Source organism: Lathamus discolor, chromosome 15, assembly GCF_037157495.1.
Source record: "Lathamus discolor isolate bLatDis1 chromosome 15, bLatDis1.hap1, whole genome shotgun sequence".
NCBI lineage: Eukaryota > Metazoa > Chordata > Aves > Psittaciformes > Psittacidae > Lathamus > Lathamus discolor.
Window position 1 is genome coordinate 6,315,378 of NC_088898.1, and position 22,521 is coordinate 6,337,898.

At 61.5% G+C, this 22,521-nt stretch overlaps 1 protein-coding gene across 5 annotated transcripts; it reads right to left on the minus strand.

Moving 5' to 3' along the window:
* Positions 1 to 206: 206 nt before the first annotated feature.
* SH2D3C (SH2 domain containing 3C) lies at positions 207 to 21,428 on the minus strand. 5 transcript variants are annotated; one of them, XM_065695913.1, is made up of 13 exons: positions 21,321 to 21,428; positions 18,607 to 19,219; positions 14,598 to 14,637; positions 6,312 to 6,440; positions 5,647 to 6,095; positions 4,753 to 4,851; positions 3,970 to 4,094; positions 3,145 to 3,722; positions 2,835 to 2,950; positions 2,521 to 2,692; positions 1,689 to 1,800; positions 946 to 1,152; positions 207 to 845 (listed from the first exon to the last, which is right to left on the minus strand). In XM_065695913.1, the coding sequence occupies exons 1-13, from the start codon at positions 21,358 to 21,360 to the stop codon at positions 670 to 672; spliced, it is 2,856 nt and encodes a 951-aa protein (XP_065551985.1). In that variant the 5' UTR covers positions 21,361 to 21,428; the 3' UTR covers positions 207 to 669. The 5 variants fall into 5 exon arrangements, with proteins under 5 accessions (XP_065551985.1, XP_065551986.1, XP_065551990.1 ...); XM_065695914.1 differs by lacking the exon at positions 4,753 to 4,851; XM_065695918.1 differs by lacking the exons at positions 18,607 to 19,219; positions 21,321 to 21,428 and adding an exon at positions 17,545 to 17,652.
* Positions 21,429 to 22,521: the final 1,093 nt, after the last annotated feature.

The following is a 22,521-nucleotide window of genomic DNA, read 5'->3' on the forward strand; positions in this document are numbered from 1 at the left end:
GCCCCGCCCCTTGCACTGGGGTCACCAGTCCCCGTTGCAGCGCTGCGGCCCCCGGTCCCCGTTACAGCGGGGCACAGGGCGCACAGAGCGCGGTGCCCCCGGGGCCGGGCCGGGCCGGGTTCAGCGCTGCAGACCCCATCAGCGGCCCTGGCCCGGGATCTGCTCTCCCCGGGGGCTCCTTTAAATGATACTCACAGGCCAGGGGGTCCTCGTGGGAGCAGCATAAAAGTTTATTGTACGTAAGAACTGAACCCATGGGGTATGTACAGGTATTTACAGGACAACGGATGAGCCTAACTATTTACACCGAGAGCTGTCCTTCACGAGTCTGTACATCAAGGAGCGACCACGACAATGTATTTACAGGTGGGATCCAGCGGCTCTGGGCGAGATGGGGATGGAAGGAAATGAAAGCAAAGGGCGAGGTGAGGAGCAACGTGTAGTCAAAGACCCCGCCGGGGCTGGATGGGGGCCTGCAGAGATACTGTCCCCATCCCTTGTCGCATCCTGAGGAGGTGGATGGGAGATGGAAGGTGCCTCCTTTTCCTCCTCCTTGTCTCAGTATTGCTAACCAGTGCCCCAGTGTCTTTCCAGGCCATTTCTCCTCTTCTTGTGCCACATTCCTGGCCCCATCCCTCGCCCCACAGACCAGGCTGGGAGCTGGGGGGGTCACAGCTCACTGAAGCGCACGGCCGGCTCCAGCTTGTGGGACAGGGCAGTGAGGACCTTGTCGAACTTCTCATAGCGCTCGGCCTGGCTGCTCTCAGCCCCACGGCTGCCCCACAGCAGCCGCAGCTGGAACTCGGTGCTGAAAATCTCCAGCAGCTCCGCTCTGCCCTGGAAACCTGCAGAGAGGGAGAGTCAGTCCCTAGGGATAAGGGGGAGCCCATGGGATGCTCCTGAGCTGGAGCAGAGGGAAAGGGGCCCCGTGTCCCCATGGCTTACCCTGCAGCTTCACCTCCGCGTTGGTGTGGTAGAGCCCGCCGTGATGGGCCACCATCCGCGCTGCCTCCAGGTGAGCCATGACCACCTCCACGCCGCTGTCGCTGGCCTCCCAGGGCTCGGGGTTGTCCGTGAGAGCCTCATCCCGCTCCAGGAGCGTCACGAGGGGCACAATGTGGGGAAAGGTGGTGTTGGTCAGCGGCGGCCCTTCTGTGGGGAGAGGCACAGTGAGGACCCTGTGCCCCTGCATCCCTTCCCCGTGGAGCCAGGCTGCTCCAGGGAGCGGATTTAAGGCTCAGCTAAAGCACAGCAGCAGCTTTGGCTCCTTATTGCTGTGCCTGGGGCCATCACTGGTTCAACACCAGCACCTCCCAGCTCGGGTGCCAGGAGGGGAACGCTGCTGTCCCTGCTCTGTGCCTGTGTTTGCCAGCGCTGCGATGGGGAGCAGAGAGCTGGATGTTGGAGAGATGTGGCTTTGCATCCTCCCGACTCGCTGCCCCATCCATCCCCATGCGAGCGCAAGGGCTCGGCTCGGCCGCTGGGTTTGTTTAGTTAGGAAATGCTTCCTTGGGAAGGAAGGAGCAGCCGAGGCCAAACGGGCCCTGCGGGGTGGTTCCGCAGCCACAGGGAAGCGTCTGGCGCTGTCTGGGAGAGGAGCAGAGCTCCCGAACACGTCCCCTCCACCAAGGCTGTGGATGAAGGGGGAAGGAGCAGGCAGGCAAGAGAAGGGGAGCTCCTCCCTTTACCTTTCCCTTCGTTCAGGCTCTTCAGGAACGGCTTCAGCTTCTTCTCGTAGAGGATCGCGCCCTCCGTGTGCCGCTGCCGCAGCACCATCCAGGTCTGCTCCAGCCGGGAGATCTGGAAGCACACGGGGCACACGGGAGGTGCTGGGGGCACCGAGCTCTGGGGTCACAGGGTGCTCCCAGGGGCGCACAGCCCGGCCCTGGAGCTGTGCCCCCCCCATCCCTGCACAGCGCAGCGCCTGCTGCCCCCCAGACCAGGCACATCTCCAGCACCGAGGCCGGGATCAGGATGTGCCCCCCCCTCCCCGTGCCGCAGGACAGCAGCTTCGCAGCGGCCTTGAAGATGAGAGGCAGGGAGGGGGCAGCTCCACCTCCTTTGTGCGGGCAGGAAGCAAAGACTTCCCAGCTGGGCTCCATTTAAGAGTGGATTTTAATCTCCTTTCGTCTCGCAAAGGGAGCAGCGTGGCCCGGAGATGCTGCTGCCTTGAGACTGGTGTGCATTGTACTGCAGGGCAGATTCATTTCCTCCCAGGAACACAGCCCAGCGCTAAACAAAAAGCCCAACCGCTGACAAACAATCGGATCCCAGCGGGACTGGGCTGTGTGCTCTGCAGAGGGGACAGCTCTTCCCCTTCCCTGCTTGCATGGAATCAGAGCATCAGCTGCGTTGGAAAAGACCTTTAAGATCAAGTCCAGCCTTTACCCCACACCGCCTGCCCTGGGTGTTTTCCCCTCTTCTCCCACCCCAATGGGTGTCGGAGCCTGCAGGATGTGGGGAGCAGGATGTGTTATAGGCTGAGCCCAGGCTAAGAGGATGAAGGGAGCATCCCTGTACCTGTGTCATTTCCAGGGCGTTCATCACAGCCGCAAAGCCGAACATGTTCCCCATGGTGCTCTTGAGCTCGGCTGCCAGCTGGATGGTTTTGTGGAGCAGGGCTGCCCGCTCCTCCGTGCTGCCCGTGCAGCCCAGGATGTCCACAGCGATCATGATGGACATGGTGTGAAACCTGCCGTGGGGAGAGACACAGAGCGGGGTCAGGGCAGGGGGAACGGGGATGCTCCAGGGCTCCCTCACCCCGTGGGGTGCAGAGGACCCCCCTGTGCCAAGCTGGGGACGTCCCATGGGAGCTGTGCCATCCCATGCAGTACCGTTCCAGCAGGTCGAGGCGGAGCTGGTGGCCGTGGGGCAGGGTGAGCAGCTCCATGCCGGAGCTCACCCCCATCATGCGCTGCATCTCCGCCGTCACCCCCAGTATCCGGGCGACCTGGCAAGGAAGGGGAGAGCTGATGAGAGCTGTGTTAATTGAGGAGAGGCCGAAGCAGCCTTGCCCCAGCACAGCCTCTGCCTGCCCTGGCTGACACAGGGCAGAGCGCAGCAGGGCTGCTCCATGCTTGGGGCGCATCCCGCAGCGATGGGAGGGCAGCGGTGCCCACCCCTCCCGCCTGGCCCCGGCCGTACCAGGCAGTCCACTTTGGTGATGTGTTTGGCCAACGTCTTCACATCCACCTCTGCCAGCAGCTCTTTGACCTTCTTGAGCACAGCCATCTCCAGAGGCTTGTTCTCCGTGGGGATAAGCAGGGACTGGAAGGCTGCAGGGTTGAAGGAGGAGGTTGTTTCCATGGTGGGGGGCACAAAGCCCACATAGTCCAGCTCTCCCTTCAGCCTCTGCACCGCCTCTGCTTCCCTGGAGCCGTTCTCTATAGTCCCTCTGTGTCCTTCCTCCACCTTTAGCCTCTCCACGTAGCTCTTTGTTGGGAGCTGCTTGGTGTCGTGAGCCGGCCGGTCCCTGCTCATGGGTGAGGTGGGATGGAGCTGGCAGTAGTGCCCCGTGTCCGGCTCACTGTAGCTGTTCACGGAGGGAGAAGGGGAGGCACGGGCATAGCCATGGCACGGAGTCGAGTGGGAGCTGTGGGCAGAGTCTGGCAGGGCTTTGCTGCTGTTCCCCTGGCACAGCTGGGGCTCGCTGGACCTTCTTATGACTGGAGAGGTTGGGGCAACTCCAGCCGCTTGGCAGGCGTGGGGCTTTAGCCGGGTGACTGTGGGGAGGAGAGGAGATGCTGTTATCAGATACGCACGTGCAGGGACCACGGCTGCAGCAGCCGGCCCCATCCCCAGCTCCAGCCCTCTGCCAGCACAGTTCTTTGCCATGCACAGAACCAGACATTGGGGCTTGTCTTTACAGCCAGCACCATCCCCTCCCCAGGTCCCTGCATCACACCCGTGCCAAGCCCAGCCTGACCCACGTCCCCCCATCCCCAGTGGGATGCAGGGGGTGATGCTTACCCGTGCTGTAGGCGGGTGATGCTGGGTTCTCGGAAATGGGCGACATCGGGGAGTGCAGGTCTTGGATCTGGTCCACGCTGACGGCGCAGTTGCGGATGATGTCTCTGTGGTGGGGCAGGGACACGCTGGGGAGGGGGCAGATGGGACAGGTTAGCTCCTGCAAACAGGGCCCGGGCAAGGGATGAGGGTTTGCTGCCCCATCACCCCCTTCCACAGCCGCCCATAACGAGCTGAACCCATAACGAGCTCAGCTGGAGCAAGTCCCTGCAGGCAGCTGGGAGCAGAAGGGATCAGTGTCTTTATAAAGCAGAGACAGGGCTGCCTTTGGGGAGCTTGGTTGTGTGGATCACTGGGAATGGATGTCCTGATGCTAAGGTACATGGGAAGGGATGGCTCCAGGGTGCTGCGGGGAAATGGCCCTAGGGAAGAAGTCTGGGGGTGGTTTTCTGTGGTTGTGCTGCAAGCGGTACCTGATGGATGCATCGCTTTGTTTCCACCAGAGAGCTGTGCTGGGGCGGTTTGGTGAGTTGCTGCTCTGACCCAAAGCTTAGGGGAGGTGGAAAGTGCCTGGAAGCTGGCCCTGGAGCCCAGCAGGCACCGATGGAGGTGTTGAGGTGCCTGGGTTGGTGACCCGCAGCACACGTGCACAAGCAGCTGCATAGCAAGAAGGTCTTGGGCTGATGGGGCAGCAGTTGTGGCCTGATGCAAACACTGCGTGTCAATGGTGCTGCACAGGATGCTGTGCACAGGGAGGGTTGCCGGGAGGCATGGCAGGTAACTCACTGCCGTGGGTGAGGACCGGGCTGCTGTGATGCGTTCAGCCTTGAGTGCTGAGCCTCTGTGGTGGAAGCAGGATGGGAGAGCAGTGCAGTGATAAGGGGTCTAGGGAAAACAAGAGTGATGGGGACAGACTGATGGATCTGGGCTCTCCTGGAAGTCTGGGTGCTCTCTTCCCTGCCATAGCAGTCATTTGCCTGTTTCTCACTGGTGCGTGCTCATGCTGTCCTTGGGCTGACAGGGATGGGCTGTGTCCCACTGGGGATGCAGGCGCAGACGGGACCCTTCTGGCTGCTCTGTGTGAGGGTTTATGCATGGCTCTGCCCTCCCAGCCAGGCTCTGAGCAGCCTGGGGCTGCCGAAAGCAAGCGATGCAGAGGGGATCTCCTTCTCCACCTCCAAGGTTAAAGTGAGCGGCTCAGCCCTGTGGAGGCTGTGATCTGGTGGCAGTGCAGACCCCCATCAGCACAGCTCCATTCATCTCCTCCTGCCCATCAGGCTTTCAGCTCTGCTGATGCAAATGCTCCAGCTGAATGGGAAGGGCTCTAAACCTAAAAGGGCCCTGCAAAACCCAACCAACAAATGGCCTCTTGGTGGCTGTGACCGGCTCCCCCCTCACATCCGCCTGGGAAAGCTCAGCTCCCGGCATTGACAAGCCCTGACACGCTGCTAATCCTGGCCTGGGTGGCTGTAAAGCACTCTCTGGCTTCTGGCCTGGCATGCTAATGCCACGTCTGCTGCGGTAGCTCACTGGGGTTGGTACCCCAGCTCTAGCTGGGTGCCGCTTCTTATCCCAGTCTCTTCCCCATAACTGATCCTAAACCCCTGCCCATTGGGAGCATGGCTTCTCCTCTTTCCCGGTGGCTGGTCCTCTGCCTGGCTAAGCCGGGATGATGCTCACCTGCTCGGGCACCCCTCAGCTCTGGTGATCTTGTCCGCTGTCAGTCCATCGGTCATGGTGATGCTCCTCCTCTTGATGTGCCCCCCTTTCTGTGTGGCGGGGCTGTGGCCTCCCCCATGCTTCCCATTGCCCAGCCCATAGCTGGCTTCCAGGTAGCGCAGGGGGAAGGTGCGGTTGATGGGGCAGTAGATGATGGCCCCGCTCTGCTCCGAGATGGCTTTGCGGTTGCCCACATAGAACCGGACGAGGGCGGGCACGTTGTCGAAGCTCTCCTGCTCGAAGAGGTACTGGACACGGGCATGGCCCTCGCCGGGCTTTGCCGTCGCCTTGTTGATCTTGAAGTGGAGGGGCTCGTTGCGCCAGCGGCACGTCAGCACGTAGTCACCCAGGCTGGTGAGGGAGTCCCGGATGAGGAAGTCACCGTTCCTCTGCACCAGGCTCTCTGACACCTGGAAAGGGACAGGGCAGCTCCTCAGGCACAGCCACACCAGTGGATGCTCCATTAGGGTGTTACTTGGAGCACTGGTTTGTTCCCCTCGCTGCTGGAAAACCAGGCTGCTCAGAGGCTTCCCATCAGGACAGGCTGGATCCGTGTGGCCCTGGGGTGCTCTGCATGAGCAGCCCAAGCAAAGGATGCCCGGAGCCACCCACCTTCCCCTGCTCACCTCCCGCGGGATGCGGCCGTGGTACCAAGCGTGGCTGCGCAGGTCGGTGCTGCTCAGCTTCAGCTCCTCTTCCAGCTCCTTGTGAAGCTTCTCCGGTGAGGAGTCGAGGATGTATTTCTCCTTGGAGAACTGCACAGGGGAGAGGAGAGCATCAGCCGGTGCGGGGCTGGGGAGGGATGGGTTGGCAGGGTCCCTTTGCAAGGACCATGGCACGGGCACTGGTGATGCCATCTGCCAGGAGCAGACCTGTCCCTGGGAACTGGTAACCTGGAGCTGTGAGCGAGGATTGCTGCCTGTGGCGAGGGATGTTGGAGGGTAATGTGCCTGTTGATGGTCAGCTCCTGCCACCAGGAGCACTCGGAGGGTCTCCTGGTGGGCTGTCCCCATCACGCTGCCCCTCTGCCCCAGCTCAGAGCTGAACAAGGTTGGGCAGGAGAAACCCTACCCCGTCTCCTCCTCAAACACCTCCAGGGCAGAACCGCTGTGGGAAGCACTTTTCCAGGAGGAAAGCTGCGTTATTCCGGGCTCCGTGCAACATCCGCTGTGATCCCTCATCCAAAGGGTTAACTCGCCGTGTTTAGCCTGATGGTGGCATGAATAGTAATGACAAACGTAAAGGGAACCTTCTGCATTGAAATCAGCTTTTACCAGCGCTGCTGCACCTGAGCCTGGAGGATGCAATTTGCCCCCTCCTTTCCCCCCTGGAGAGATAAGGGATGGCGTCACGTCTCCGTTGGCCATGCTCCCTGCCTGATGCTTGGCCAGCATTCCCAGAGGGCAGCTGAGGATTCCTGCTTGCAGCACAGTGCTTGTTTGGAGGCGAGGGTGGGTTTGGGGTGCACATGAGGCTGGTTCCCCTGCTTGGCACAGCAGGTTTGAGTCATGCTGTGATGCCAACATCAGTGCCTTGGACCGGGGAGCTTGGATCCCTATGTAGCCACTGTAGCATCCCAGTAGCTACTGGGATGTCCTGCTCCCATGAGCAGGGTGGCTTGGTGGCCTGGCTCCACCTCTGGTGGCAGTGCCAGTGTGAGGGGACACCGGAGGCTGGTTCCAAGCTCCTTGGCACTGGTTAGGGCAGGATGCTGCTGGCGTCTCGGAGGACAGACACAGGCTTGAAACCCTGCTGACACCATGCTGGCACTGCTGGAGGAGCAGCCTGGCACTCATGGCCAGCCTTGCATGGAAGCTGGTGCCCCACAGCACTGCGGGCTGCAGACCCATGGCAGTGCCTCAGACCTGACCGCTTTGCCCTGTGCCTCATCCTTACATCCCGTATCAATCCCTTCTGCCCTCTGGCAGTTGTCAGTAGGGGAAAGCAGAGAGCACTGCGCTGCTCTCCTGCCTTGTACCCACTGCTCTGGGTGCTCCTGGGACCCCACTGAGCCCCTCGGCAGGACTCTGACCCCAGGTTCGCCCCATCCCTGGGGAAGATGCTTCATTCCCTGTGGTAGCTGCATTCGTCAGGCAGCAAAGCTGCCCTGGGACCCTTCTCAGCCTGGGCAGGGGAAGGAGTCTGCCAAGGGTCTGTGTAATGGACCATGCCCTCCAGGGCTTGCCCTCACCAGCCTGGACCTGTCCCTGCTCCTTCCCAACTCCTCTCAAGTCAAAAGGTGCTGGGACAGAGGCAGCAGCCTATGAGAACATCATGGACCGAACTCAGCCTTGTTCATCCAACTCTGTTCACAGTCCCTGCGTGCTGGAGCCGCAGGGACCTGGACCAGCAGACGTGAGGCTCGTCCTTTCCTGACCGAGGGCTGCGGGGATCCAAGTGCTTTCTGCTGCTCTGGGGGTACCATGGAGACAAAGGCACTGAACCCCATTAGGAATGAATGGCAGCGGGTGGATGCTGTGAGGTCCGGTGCCTGTGGAGGGGCCAGGCTGAGCAGATGCCGTTTCCATGACAACCCCTCCCTGCCTCCAGCAGCCCTGGCTCCGGAGCAGTGATGGGGACCCTCAGCTCACCCCAAACTCCGGTGAGGGACCCCCGGGAGCCTGCCCTGCCTCTGCAGGCTAACGCTGATGGAGCAGAGCCTGGAGCAGGGATTAGCGCCTGCTCTGCTCAGCGTTGTACATCTGGGGTTTCCCCCAAATCCTCCCCATGCAAATGCGCAGGATAACAAACACAAACCCAGCTGAGCGGCGCCCGGCGTCTCCAAGCCTGGATTTGGCATCCGTGCCAGGAGCCAGGTGCTAAGCTAGGAGAGAACAGGAGGTTTGGGGAGAGGATAGGATCATAGAATGGTCTGGGTTGGAAAGGACTGTAACCTCATCCACTTCCAACCCCCTGCACGTCCCGGAGCATCCTGCCCGTGTGCTGCCCACTGGCCGGGTGCCGAGCTGTGGGTGCTGGCATGGTGCAGCCCAGCCCGGCGCTGTCAGCAGTGTGTCAGCGGATGTCTGGGCTGAAAAGGGCACCGCTTGGCACGCTCTGCTGTGCCAAGAGGACATCCAAAGATGCACGGCCTGACGGGAGGTCTTGCGATGGGTGAGGGGAAAAGCCTCGACTTCCACTAGCACCCAGCTGGAGTGTGTGCTGCTGCCCCCTTCAAGGCTTCTTCCATCTAAGTAGGAAGCAACAGGGATTAGAGCGGTTCTCCGGACCAGACAAACCAGCTCAGGAGCTGCCGGAGATGATGCCAAGCTCTGCTTGAGGAATCCCAAGCAGCAGCCAAGCTGGTTTGGCTGGAGGAAGGAGAGCTCCTCCATCACATTCAGTGCCCTGGTTCGCAGTCCCGGGGCTGGGGAATCCTCTGGTGCTGTGTGCAGTGGGGGCAGCCCCAATGAGGAGGCAATTCCTGGGTCTCTCCATCCCTGCCCACTTCTTCTGGCTACGGGTGGAAGTGCCTCCAGTCTTAGCTGAGGGGCAAGGACTGGAACTAGCAGTGGAAAGGCAAGAGTCGGAGGATGGAGGGTTGCTGTGGTATGAGTAAAGCAGTGGCTTGTCACTGTGCCTGGTGTGGAGGAGAGCTTCCAAAGCTGGCGTTTGGCTTTGCTTGCAAAGGTAACCTTATGCAACAGGAGGGATTTGCAGCTTCCCTGCTCTCTCCTCCCAGATCTGGAGGAGCCGCAGCTGAGGATGAAGTCAGCCTGGAGAGCAAGGTGTACTCACACCCTCCCCTCCACGATAACATCTCACTAACCCCAGGGCACGGAGCGCATCTGCTCTGCTCCTGCCCACCCCGTGCTGGGACCCTCGCTAGGGAATTCCCAACCCCTGCTCTGGCTGCCTGGGAAGCAGAACTGGCAGGAAATGGGAGTTAAGAAGCCCTTGGGAGCAGGGATATAGGGGAAAGCCCCAGAATCGCACGAGGGGACTTCTCTGCTTCGTTTGCGCTTGGCAAAGGGCTACTGCAGTGAAGTGTTTCAGTGCTGTGAGCCGGTCCATGCCCCTCATCTTGACACCTACATGGAAAAGAAGTAACTTGTCCTGTCTCCCAGTGACTCTGAGCATGTAAATGGCCTCTGAGAAAGCATCAGCCCATCTGTCCACCCCACTTGGGTATGTCACATCTCCATTATCCTCACTAAAGGCTCAAAATCCTTGTCCTGGTATCCAAAACCCATCCTAGGACTGGTCCTGGTGACCTCCAGGATCTTCTCTCCCCTTCTCTGTGCTCCTTTGTGGCAGCTCTGGAGCAATCATGCCTGGCTGGCAGGGGTGGGGTGCAGCTGGGGTTGATGGCTGGGAACATCTGGATGCTCCAAGGTGGGATAAGTGCCCCAGGTTGTGTGGTGGGGTGGTGCAGAGCACTGCTACCGCTGCCCCGGGGGAGCGGGTCTCCGGTGCAGTGATGGGGTATGGGTACACACACATTTCCATCCATCTATATATTACTTATCTCACTCCAAGACGGCAGCAGCGGCTGCTGCTGCATCCCTTTTCGGAGCTGCTATTGGCCAGAAATGATGTCAGTGCTTCCCAGGCTGGGTGCACTGCCATTGGCGGTGAGCAGGGATGCGGCTGTCAGCTGGAAGCGCTCCAGTCATTCATGGGGACTTCAGTGTGTGTTTGCTGGGCACGCTTGGGCACAAATAGATGGTGAAAGATCTGGAGGAGCCAGGTGAGCACTCAGGGCTTCACTTTTAACTCTTTGTGGGGTCGGGATGGAGCGCCCTCCATCCCCTTTCGCATCCTTGTGGAGAGCCAGACACCCACTTGTCTCTGCCTTGTGCTGACAGCAGCTTGCTGAAACCCCTGCCATGTGCAGCCCTAGGGCTGCTGCGCTAGAGCGCATCCCCCTGTGCCATGGGTGGCCTTTGGACAACCAGGAGAAGCTCTTCTGCTTTCCCTCTTTGCCCCCAACAGCGATCAAAATCCCTGGCTTTACACTGAGATCAACTGCAACCATGACAAGACTTGAAATGCTGCTCTTGGGCTCCGTCTTACCCAGCATAATCTCTAAGGCTCAGCACCTACCTCGCTCAGCAGGGGTACAGAATAACCCTGCCAGCTCTCTTGGCTGCCAGCTCCTTTCTAACTTGCAGTACGCTACAGCTCTTGCTTCAGCCCAGAGCCTGCTTGGCTCTTGCAGCCTTAAACACCTTTGCTCTTTAATTGAGTAAATGAGAGAACCAATTCCTAGCGCTGTGCAAATGCCAGCGTCCAAAAATAGGACACCTACACTCATGCCCAGACAGCGGCGGTGCTGGGAGCACCCCGGGACGGGTGATGGATGCATCCCACCAGTCAGACCTGTGCAGTGCAGCACACACACGCAGACACCCAGGCCAGGGAGCCGTGCGCTCACCTGCGCTGGGGCTCTGTGCGCTCAGCGATGCTCCCAGCACACGGCATCACTCGGGGGATGCTAAACGAGCTCTGCCAAGGGTCAGCGCTCCCTTCAGAAGTGCTCTGCAGGGGGAACCCTGCTCCTATGGCTCGGAGGGGGCTGAGCTCTGCCCCGCAACCCTCGCACTCGCTGTGTCCTGGACCAGCGCTGGGGACAGCGGGGCCGCGGGTTCGAACCCGCTCTCCCAGTGCCCGGGGTTACCCCGTGTCCCCCTCCCGCCGTCCTTCCCCACGCTGCCCGGTCCCCGCGCTCACCTGCACCTGCATGAAGGAGCCGCGGTAGAAGCAGCACGCGGCCGCGGACAGGGCGCTCCATAGGCTGCACCGCTCCGTCATGGCGCGGCGCGCCCGGCCCGGGCTGCCCCGGCCCGGGCTGCACCTCCGCTGCCGCCGCCGCCGGGCTTCAATTTCAGCCGCTTCCCCGATTACCTCATCCCTTGTCGGCGGCGGGAGGCGGGACCCGCACCGCAGCTCCGCCCCGGAACGCCCCCCCGGGGCCGCCCGCACCCGCCCGCACCGGGGCCCCCGGGGAACCGGTACCTCTGAAGGGACCCGGCATCTCCAAGGGGAACCGGGTCCTTTGAGGGCGAACCGGGTCCTCTGAGGGGACCTGGTGCCCCTGAGGGGATCCGGGTCCTCTGGGTGGAACTGGTACCCTTGGGGGAGCCAGCATCCCTGAGGGGAGCCGGGTCCTTCGAGGGGACCCGGCACCCCGGCTCCCTGCATCCTTAAGGGAACCAGCACCACTAAGGAGAACCAGCTCCTCTGAGGGGATCCAACACCCCAGAAGAGAACTGGTTCCTCTGAGGGGACCCAGATCTTCAGAGGGGATTCATCCCCCCTGAGGGGTTTTGTCACCCCTTAGCTCCCCATCCCAATCCATCTGCTCTCCCCGGTGACACACACGGGTCAGGGACAGCCTCGTCCCCTCTTGCACCCCTTCCTGGTGATGTCCTTCTGAGGGACACCCCGGTGTGTGCCTCGCTGCGGGAAGCTGGCTGCCTGCTTCCCACATGGGCTATCTCCGAGTTGTGTTTAATTAAAGCTCCGCTTTGGTTTAATTAAGGCCACGGTTTCATGTATGGGATGTGCGAGGCAGCGCTGATGACTCAAAGCATCGCCCCAGCCCTGGCTCTCAATATCCCTGCCTGAACCCACTGCACACAGGCACGGGCAGGGGTCCCCCAGCACCCCCAGTGAGCTCTGCACCCCCTTGTCCAGTCCCCCTCCAGGACTGTCCTGCATTGGCACATGGATCTGACCATGCCAACAGGGAGCTTTACCCTCCCGTCCACAAAGCATCCAAGCACGCCGGTGCCTCCTGGTGTACCCTCCCCTCCGGGGATGCTGTGAGCTGGGAGAGGCTTCCCCGCTGCCACAAAGAGCAGAACCCTGCAGCCTCCCCTCTCATTAATTCAGACGAGCCCCTCGCATCCCCAGGCAGGGAGGCAGCAGCCGGGGCTGATGAGAGACAGGTCCCCGGAGCAGCTCCTCCGCGCAGAACAAAGGAAGCTCGGAGGCGCTCGCCGGGCCCCGCGCTGCCCCTGCTTTAGCAGGGGAGAGGAGGAGACAGGGAGCAGCACGGGGCTGCAGCAGGACAGGGCAGGAAGGGAGGCAGCGTGGAACGCGTGGCGCTGGGTGCTCATGGACCCACTGGGACAGGGTGGGAGCACGGGCTCTTCTCTTGCCTGGGGCTCAGGGACAGACCAGATGGCAGCGCACAAGGAGAGGCTGCTCCAACAGGATTCGGTGGTGAATCATCCCCTTGCCAAGGCTTCTCCCCCGCGACGGGCTCTGTGGTTTCCTTCCACGGCTCTCAGTGAGGGAACAAGCGGGAGCCACATGAAGGGATGCTCCCGGCTGCCTCTCTGCAGGGGAAGCTGAAAACCTCTGCCTGCAGGGACGTGGGACAGCTTTACCCACTGCTGCTCTCCCGAAGGGTAACACCAGGGCCGAGGCTGGGCTGGGTGGGATGTCCGCAAATGGAGCCAGGCGCATGGATCCCCAAAGGCAGCTTGGAAACACCAACCCTTAGGCTATCATTAAAGCACGTTAATTACCAAGCCCTTATTGATCCCGGCTTCCGACCCTGCCTGGCTCCTGGCTGCGCCTCTAGTTACGGCAGGCTCGGTGATGGGAGAGCTGGCCCTGGCTGGTTTGTGGTTGAAGCCTGAGGGCTGATGTTTGGTGGTACCTTTGTGCACATCTGGACCTTTGCTCCCGAGGGCTTTGCAGAACATCCTCTCCTCCTGATTCTCTCCTTCACTGTCTCTTTCCTCCCTGTCCTTGCCCCCTCTGCTTGTTTCCATCCCAGCCACAAAGCAGGGACCTATTCCAGTGGCGGGTCCCAGCCCTAAAGGATCCCAGTTACAGCAGCCACCTTCCCATCCAGCCCTGGGGCTGAATGCTGCGCGGTGCTGAGCACTCTGCAGCTGCGTGGGCTCCCAGCCAAGGACGGCGCCTGCAATCAGCCCAAGTGCCCCCATCATCCCGGTCACTCACACTCCAGCTAATTACTTATTTGACTAAAATAGCTGCTGTCACTGCAGCCATCACTTGCTTCCTTGACCAAAGGGAAGTGGTGAATAAATCACAGCCCATGGGCTGTGTCAACACCATGGGTGGGAAATAAAGGCCACCAAGCTTGGGTCTGGGATCTGCCTGGAGAGTAGGGAATGCTCACCAGAAAGAACTCGGATCCCAAACACAAAGCCATACCCATTGCTCCGTATCTGTGCTGATTCAGTCTATTAGCAGCCATAAAATGCACCCACCTCTGGGTGCACACACAGACAGGGCCACCTCAAGTCTCCTCTCAACAACCACATCTGCCCAGCTCATTACATCCCTATCGGGTAACCGGACTCAGAGGGCTCCAGCCTTCCTCAAACCAGCTCCCTAAAGGCCACTGCATGGCAGCCACCACAAGAGCAGGTTTTCCATGCTCCATCCCCAAACCACACAGCATCCCTGCCACCCTTCCTCTGCTCCCACCCGGCTCCCATTGTGCCAGCAGCCTCCTGCGAAAGGGCCGCTCTCCTCCAGAGCCAGGCGCCTTGCTAATGAATTTCTGGCCAGACATGAAGAGTCCTCAGGAATGTTAATAGTTTGCTGGAGGATAAGCAAGAGATTTGGAGAGATTTACACCGACTTTCATGTGACAGCCACGAAAGTGGCTCAAAACCCTTCCGTTTCGCTACGTGGAGGCAGAGGGAGGAGGCTGCCCCTGCATCTGCAGCGTTCACAAGTGATGGGAGCGTGACGCACAGGCAGCTGCTGTGAGAGCGGCAGCAGGGTACCACACAGGGACCATGGATCCTCTGCCTGCCTCAGCCTCGCTGCTTCTGGCAGGGAACGTCTGCCAGGGTCAAAGAGAGAGCCCAGACTGGTGGGATGGGGATGCAGAGCTGAGCATCGTGCTGGGGTAGGACCCAACCAGCCCCTCTACCACTGTCACCCATAGGAGCAGGCTGTGATTGCACTCAGTGTCTTACCTTCACGTATTCGCTGCCGGACTCCAGGCCATCGTGGTGGCTGGAAAGAAGGGGAGAAATGGAAATACATAAGCGAAGGGCAGTAAATGGTGACTGTTAAGTCAAAGCGGTGGTGGCAGAGCTGTGGAGAGTGGGGGTTTATAGCCCTTTTGCCATGGGGCTGAGAGCATGGGCATGGATTTAGGAGAGGTTCCCAGGTCCCAGCACTGTTCCTGCCCACTCGGTGCCCGCTCTCAGAGCAGGGCTTAACCTCCCTAATGCGATCAGGGAGGAATGAGGCCTTTTTAGGGGACCTTGCCCCCGATCTGCTTGGGACCATGTGAGCTGAGACCCAGCGGCCAGGCTGGGGTGCCTGCAGGTCACGGTGCAGGGGGGAGCATGCCGAGGTGAGGGGCCCTGTGCCCTGTTCCCAGTGGCAGAGCTGCGTTCCCAATAGGCTGCTGCTGGGACACAGCACCCAGACAGGAGTTTCTGACTGTTCCTTGTGCAACCCCATGGAAACCAAACCCCACTGAAACCAGGGCGAACTGCAGCGGCCTGGCTGAGACTGCAAGCTTTGCCCTCCCAGAACACGGGCAATAGGAACTCCCATTCTCCTTGGTGACACGTTCACTCTTAGCCCTACTGACAACCACCACAACAACCCTGCTGATCTGGCAGCTTCTTTGCCATCTTTTCATGGGGACAGATGGCCCCTGCTCCTTCCTGAGCAGGAAGCAAATGCTGCTACTGCTTTTTGTGCTCTTGTAGGTTGAGGTACGTGTCTGTATGGACGAATCCAAAGGGAACAACACAGGAGAGAGGCTGCAACAGCTGGGATGCGCTACCCTGAGGTCCTGCCTTTCAGAATGAAATACAGAACTCATGATGTCTTTAGCCAGAATCCTGTACCTGTCACCTCTATAGTGCCAAGCTCCAGCATGGACATCCCACTGCCTGCTGAGGTCAGGAGCACAGGGTGCTCAGGCCCTGGGATGCCAGCACAAGGCTAAAGAACAACCAAATCCCAGGGAACCACAACCCCAGGATGCCCCTTCCCTGCCAGGAGCAGCCTTGCTCCATCTGGTGCCTACAGCCACAGGACCCCTGCCTCATACTGGCATCTGCTGGGGCCCTGCACACAAACCCCTCCTGGGATCCACACTGGTGCCATCCCTGGGGAGCAGAATTCCTCCTCTGTGGATCCCCCCAGGCTGGGGATGGTTCTTGTCGGCTCAGAAATCAGTCACCCAAAGGGAAGTGGGGACAGAGGAGGTGACCGCTGCCACACTGGACATGCACTGGACATCACAGTGGGTCCTGTTGGGAGCAGCACGAACCCCTTGGTGTGCCCAGCAGGACCCACTCCTCCCGTCCCATACTGGTGAACCCGCATCCCCATTGTCCAGCTCGGAAGGGGATAAAGGGCCTGGCAATGGGCCGCGAGCCTGTGCCGGCGTTGCTCTGCAGCCCCTCATGGAGCCATGGAGCCGCCTGGAGCTGCGAGAGCCGTGAGAAAAGCCGGCAGGAGGATGGGGGCCTCCGGGCAGGAAATCGGGAGCATGGGAGCAGCTGGGAGACGCTGCGGAGGCCCCAGTGCCGGGGAAGGGCAGCAGCTGGGGCCGCAGCCCCCCCCCCCTCCCCTGGTGCTGCGCATTCCTGCAGGAAACGGCATTTTTGGGGGCAGCGAGCGCCTGGGAGAAATTCCAGGGCTGCCTCTGGAGCGCGGCCATGGCTGGGACACGGCACGGCGGCAGCGGCGATGGGGAGCGGGGCTTTGGATGCTCCTTTTGGGCTTGGGAAGGCATCGCAGTGATTTACACACGTGCTGAGCTCCGGGCTGGATGCTGGGAGCAATCCAGGTTAATGGTGTGGGTCCAGCCCTGGTCTGCTCATCCCTGGACAGCAGTGCTGGAGAACCAACTCTGGGGATGTGGTGCCTCAGTTTCCCCCTCCGCAGAGCTGCCTCATCCCAGGTTTTGGCTGGCAGGGCCCTGCGGGAAGCAGCGCTTCCCGTGCCCCATGCATGGAGGGAAGTCAAATCACATCCGCTCTGTGACCTGCTGTGGGTCATCTCCCGTTAGTCACCGTGTCCCTGTCGGCGTCACGGCCACCGCCTTGTTCTGAGCAGCTCCATGGGCTGGGTGCTGCTCCCTATGCCATGGCAGTGCAATCGAGGGCCTGATCCTGCAGGGAGCATCCACGGGAGAGCCTTCCCTTGGGCATCCTGAGGCCCTGCTGTCTCTCATCACCAGGCAAGCCAATATCTGTCCCAGGGCCACCCTTGTCCCCCCCGTGCTCCCTTGGTCCCTCTGCACAGGCACGCCCCGTGCTGGGAAGCTGGCCCTGGCCCCCGACACGGGCTGGCCGGGACAGAACGTCCCCATCCCCAGGGATGTGCCTGCAACAGGAGGAAGGGCTGGGGCGCGGCACTGTCCCGGTCCTGCTTCCGCCCGCCCCACAGCAGGGCCCGGCCATGGGGCTGGCTCCGGCAGGCGACTGCTCCCTAAGCCAGAGGTTTTGGGGGTCTCCAAGCAGAGCACAGAAGTGCCCCTGATGCCAAGTCCTGCTCTGGTGCCTCAGTTTCCCTGGCAAACGGCACGGCTACACCCATCACCAGATGATGCTAGAGGGCATTTGGCTATTGAGCTCTGGGGACTCAAGTCCAGAGCCGAGGCACCCGGTGACCACACACACAGCTCCCAGCCCAGTGACCCGAGTCACTTCTGGGGGAGCCCCACGCACCCTCTACAGGGACCCTGTGCCACTGCTGGGTCTCTGTGCTCACAGAGGACGCGGCGTTGCTGCAGCCCCCCCAAACCTCCCCCCCCCAAGCCGTGCCCCTGGCGCCGGGTCCGGCTGCGGTTTCGGCAGCCGATGCAAACCCACCACGTCCGAGCTTTGTGCTCGCCCCTTCCCCGCCTCGCTCTGCCCCGTCCCCTCCGGGGTGCGGGGGGGGGGCCCTCACCTGCCCTGTCCCAGCGCCGGGAGCCTCCTGCCCACCGCTGTCATCACCGCCAGCGGCCCTGCTCCGCGATGGGGAGCAGCTCTCCCGGCCGTTCTCCCGTCTCGCACTGAGCGTTGGGACCCGGGGGCGCGCAGGGCGGTGCGGACCCTCCTCCTCCTTCCCGTCCCGGCCCTCCTCCGGCCCATCCCTTCGGAATGTGCGGCCGGCACGGCCCGGCTCCCACCGCTCCTCATCCCGCTGCGGGGGCCTCACCAGCGCTCGGTGCTGGGGCATGGAGAGCTCAGCTCCGCGGTGGGATGGGGAGAACAGGGGGAGCAGGAGGCACTGGGGTGCGGAAAGAGTCGGCTTTGGGAAGGGGTGATCCGGTGGGAGCTTGTTCTGGGGGGGAGGTTTGCAGTTGGTACCTTCACCCACGCCCTCAGTGCCGTACACGCTGCTGGGGACACTCGTGGCCCCTTGTGCCCAGGCAGCCAAGTGATGGGCAGGAGGTGACTCTGAGGTGAAAACCTTCCGAAAGACCCAAACCCCATCTGTAAGTGCTGAGCCCCCCAAATTCCCCTGAGGGTGGGAATTTGAAGGCGGGGATTTGTGCCCGGAGCCGGGGGCTTAATGGCAAGTGATGGAAATGGGGAGAGGGCGGCTGGTTTTGGGGTAGCCCCTGTGCCTGGAGAGAGGAAGCGCCACTTGGGGAGGGGGGATGAAGATGGAAGGGATAAGGATGGAGGGGATGGGAGAGATGAGAGTGAGGGGTGGATGGGGCCGGGACAGTGCAGGTCTGAGCTCCTTGCAGCACATCCCAGCGCTGGAGCAGAGCCGCTGGCAGGACAAAGGGACGCTGGGGCTGCGCGGGGCTCGGAGATGTTTCCACCCCATCCGGAAACGGGAGGGAGCAGAAATCCCACAGGAAACCTCGCTCCCATGGAGCCGCTGACCTGGCCATGGTGCGGAGTGCTCCGGCAGTGCCAGCTGCATCCCTTCTGCGTCCCAGCCCCGTCCCCTTGCCCTGGGAGGGACAGGTAGGGGGTCCCATAGGAAGGCTGAGCAAACCCAATGGGGCTGTACCTGTCTGGGGAGATCTCGCTGGGATGCTCTTGCCCCTTTTGATCGCCATCAGTGGACTCCAATCCTGCTGCTGCATCAGGGCTCGGGGTTTGGCTGGGATTTGGGTCCAGGCTCGGTGCCTCCATCCTGGGGCAGGAGATGCTCCCTGCAGGCTCCTGGTCCATCCTGGTCACCACTGGAGTGTCCACGGGCTGAGCCTCTTCCTCCTTCTGCTCTGTTTGCCCAGCGGCTGAGGGTGAATCTGTGCCCGGATCAGGGGTGATGGACATCTTGGAGCTGGGGAGCGGGGCTTTGTTACTGGGGATCCCATTATCCCGGGTGCTCTGGCTACTCTTGGCTTTGCCCTGGCTCTTCCCTGCCTTGCCCAGGTTGAGCCTGGGCATGGTGCCCATGTGGCTGTACATGTCCGATGACCGGGCATAGGGGCCAGGGCTCTTGGGCATGGTGTTGAGGTCATCCTGGGTGCTGTCGAAGGGCTCCTCTAGGAAGCCATGGGAAGGAGGGAGACACGGCCCCAGGCTCTCGGGGGCGCTGGGGGCTACGGACACACGGCGGAGGGTGAAGGACCGGGGGATGCTGCTCAGGCTCCCAAAGCCTTTGAACTTGAAGAACTCTGGCAAGGAGAGGGGAGAGATGAATGTGGGGTTATTGCTGGCATGGTGTGATGGTGAGGTCCTGGGCTGGGGTGTGCATGGGGCACTGGGCCGTGGTGCAGCCTGGTGTCAGCGCCGTTACACCCTGCATCTCCAGTCCCAGCCCAGCAGGACGTCCCTGCGGCCTTGGGTGGATGTGATGCTGCTTGGGGTGTCCCTTAGGGAGCAAATAACCGCTGTGCCCTGGCAAACCCAACAGCCGCGTTTCCCTGTTGTAGAGGCAGAGGAAGAACCACCCAGCCCTGGTGAGCACACCAGGGAGTGCCAGGAATGGTTCCAAATCTCTTCCTCCTGCCCCGCCGCCTCTCTGCTTCCCAGTGGGGACTCTGGGCAGGGCTGTGCCCATCCCTGGAGCATCAGGGCAGCCCCGCAGAGAACATCCCCTGCCCTATATAGGGTGAAAGCATGGGATACACCACATCTCCCCAAGGGATGGGGGTCCACGTGTGTGCTCAAGGCCAGGTGGGACGGGGCTTGGAGCAAGCTGCTCTAGTGTGAGGTGCCCCTGCCCGTGGCAGGGGTTAGAACTGAATGATTTAAGGTTCTTTCCAACCCAAACCATCCTCTGATGCTCTGCACGGCGGAGCAGGAACCGGCCATGACCGCGGCTGCGGGTAGGAGGTGACTTCCCCACTTCCTCGCAGCCACCTGCAAGCACCGAGCACGGAGCTCTCGCAGAGCAGTGTCCATAGCCGCAGCAGGCGGGTTTCACGGCACCCCTCGGCCCCGGCCCCGCTCTGTGTGCCCCCGCCGTGCCGCCTGCACAAGGACGGTGGCACACGGGGTGATGCAGGCTCTGCAGGGCAGGGTTTCCCCTCCGTGCTCCGGCTGCCTCGGGGGGTGTTTTGCAATGACTGTGACACCCCGGGGCTCTGCAAACCCTCTTCCCCTGCAGGCAGCGCGAGTTTGCTGTGGCAGGAAGCAGCGCGCTGCGGCTGTGCTGTGTGGGGAGCTCGTGGACCCACACACCTCCTGACACCAGCCATGGGCTCTGCAGAGCATCCCCATAGCCACGCAGGGGCTGCGTCAGCCAAAAAGCGCTTCTATGTGGTAGAAACCTCACGGCCTGAGCGAAGTTAAAGGCAAAACTGCTTTGGGTTGAGCATCCCCTCCGAGTCCGAGCATCCCGGGCAGGGGCTGCTCCCAGGGCTGCTGCGGGCTGGGAAAGGCAGCGCTGGGGACGTTTCCCACCTCCCACCGTAAAGGCCGATCCCAGCTGCGATGGGGACGTGGGTTTTGCCAGTGGAAGGGTCCCTGGGGAACGCAAGGACCGGCCTCCCCCCGGCGCCAGCGCCGCGCAGGAATGCGGAGAGCAAGCAGAGGCCGCTCCTGCGCAGCCCGGCGCTGGGAAGCGGGGTGAAGGCCACAGCAGCCGCCTCCGGGGCTGTGAGAAAGAGCAGAGCTCGCTCCCGATGGGTACCAGCGCTTCCTGCGGGAGCAGCCGCCGGGAATGCGCTCCCAGGCTCCCACCCAGCTCCTTTGTAGGGGTCCGGGACGCCCCCGGCTTGCACCCCTGACGGTGCACCCCTCAGGATGTGATCTGGGGAGTGAAGACCCCCCCCAAACCCCATTGTGCATCCCCCTGCGTGCATCCCGGCACCCGGCTCCTGAGCCAGCAGCGCCCGAGCTCAGCCCCAGCACTGGGGATGGAGACCCCTCAAAGACCCTCACCCCAATGAGCTTCCTAATGAGAGCAGAGCCTGGGTCAGCTCCTGATGTACCCGGGTTGGAGCGACACAGGCAGCGTGTGAGCACACACATATTCACACTCACATTCACATTCACATTTACACGCTCATTCTCATGCTCACATTCACTCACACACACAATCACTCACACTCACACACACAATCACTCACACTCACACTCACACTCACTGTCTCGCATTCACATCCGCACACACTCAATCCCTGTTTCACACTCATTCACTCACACACACGATCACTGTCTCACGTTCACATTCACTCTCACATATCCCCATCCACTCCATCCTGTGCAGGTGCCCACCCACCCCATCCCATCCCACCCCATCCCGTCCCGTCCCGTCCCCCAGCCACTTACTGAACTTCCTGAAGCCCCCTCGTTTCTGCCCCTCGGCCATGGCCGCGCCGCTCGGAGGCTCAGGGACGAGAGGGACAAGTTTATAACTGTGAAGCCCTTCCCTGCCCGCCCCTCCCTTCCTGCCCCCCCGCAGTCGCTCATCGCTCCATGGCACTTCCTCCCCACCGCTGTCATCGTCTGCTCCTCGCCCTGCCCTTGGCCCTGCCCGCCCTCCTCCTGCCCCACAGCCCTTGCAGTACAGGGGACACCCCTGCGACCCTGGTTTGGGGATGCCCGGCAGATGTGGGCACCCAAAACCCTTGGGTGACAGCCATAGAGGAGGGAGCCAGTCCCAGGCAGGGCTGATAGTCCCATGGATGAGGGCACCAGCCCTATGGATGAGGGTGCCAGCCCTATGGATGAGGGTGCCAGCACTATGGATGAGGGTGCCAGCCCTATGGATGAGGGTGCCAGCACTATGGATGAGGGTGCCAGCACTATGGATGAAAGTACCAGCCCTATGGATGAGGGTGCCAGCCCTATGGATGAGGGTGCAAGACCTATGGGTGAGGGTGCCAGCCCTATGGGTGAGGGTGCCGGCCCCATGGATGAAGGTGCCAGCCCTTGTCAAGGGTGCCAGCCCTATGGATGAGGGTGCAAGACCTATGGGTGAGGGTGCCAGCCCTATGGATGAGGGTGCCAGCCCTATGGATGAGGGTGCAAGACCTATGGGTGAGGGTGCCAGCCCTATGGATGAGGGTGCCAGCCCTATGGATGAAAGTACCAGCCCTATGGATGAGGGTGCAAGACCTATGGGTGAGGGTGCCAGCCCTATGGATGAGGGTGCCAGCCCTATGGATGAAAGTACCAGCCCTATGGATGAGCGTGCCAGCCCTATGGATGAGGGTGCAAGACCTATGGGTGAGGGTGCCAGCCCTATGGATGAGGGTGCAAGACCTATGGGTGAGGGTGCCAGCCCTATGGATGAGGGTGCAAGACCTATGGGTGAGGGTGCCAGCCCTATGGATGAGGGTGCAAGACCTATGGGTGAGGGTGCCAGCCCTATGGATGAGGGTGCAAGACCTATGGGTGAGGGTGCAAGACCTATGGATGAGGGTGCCAGCCCTATGGATGAAAGTACCAGCCCTATGGATGAGCGTGCCAGCCCTATGGATGAGGGTGCAAGACCTATGGGTGAGGGTGCCAGCACTATGGGTGAGGG

Coding starts and splice junctions, on each gene's coding strand:
- SH2D3C (XM_065695913.1), bottom strand. CDS start 21,360: ATGGCCGAGGGGCAGAAACGAGGGGGCTTCAGGAAGTTCA. Junction 19,220..21,320: donor AGGGGGCTTCAGGAAGTTCA/GTAAGTGGCTGG, acceptor TCTCCTTGCCAG/AGTTCTTCAAGTTCAAAGGC. Junction 1,801..2,520: donor ACGCCCTGGAAATGACACAG/GTACAGGGATGC, acceptor GTGTGCTTCCAG/ATCTCCCGGCTGGAGCAGAC.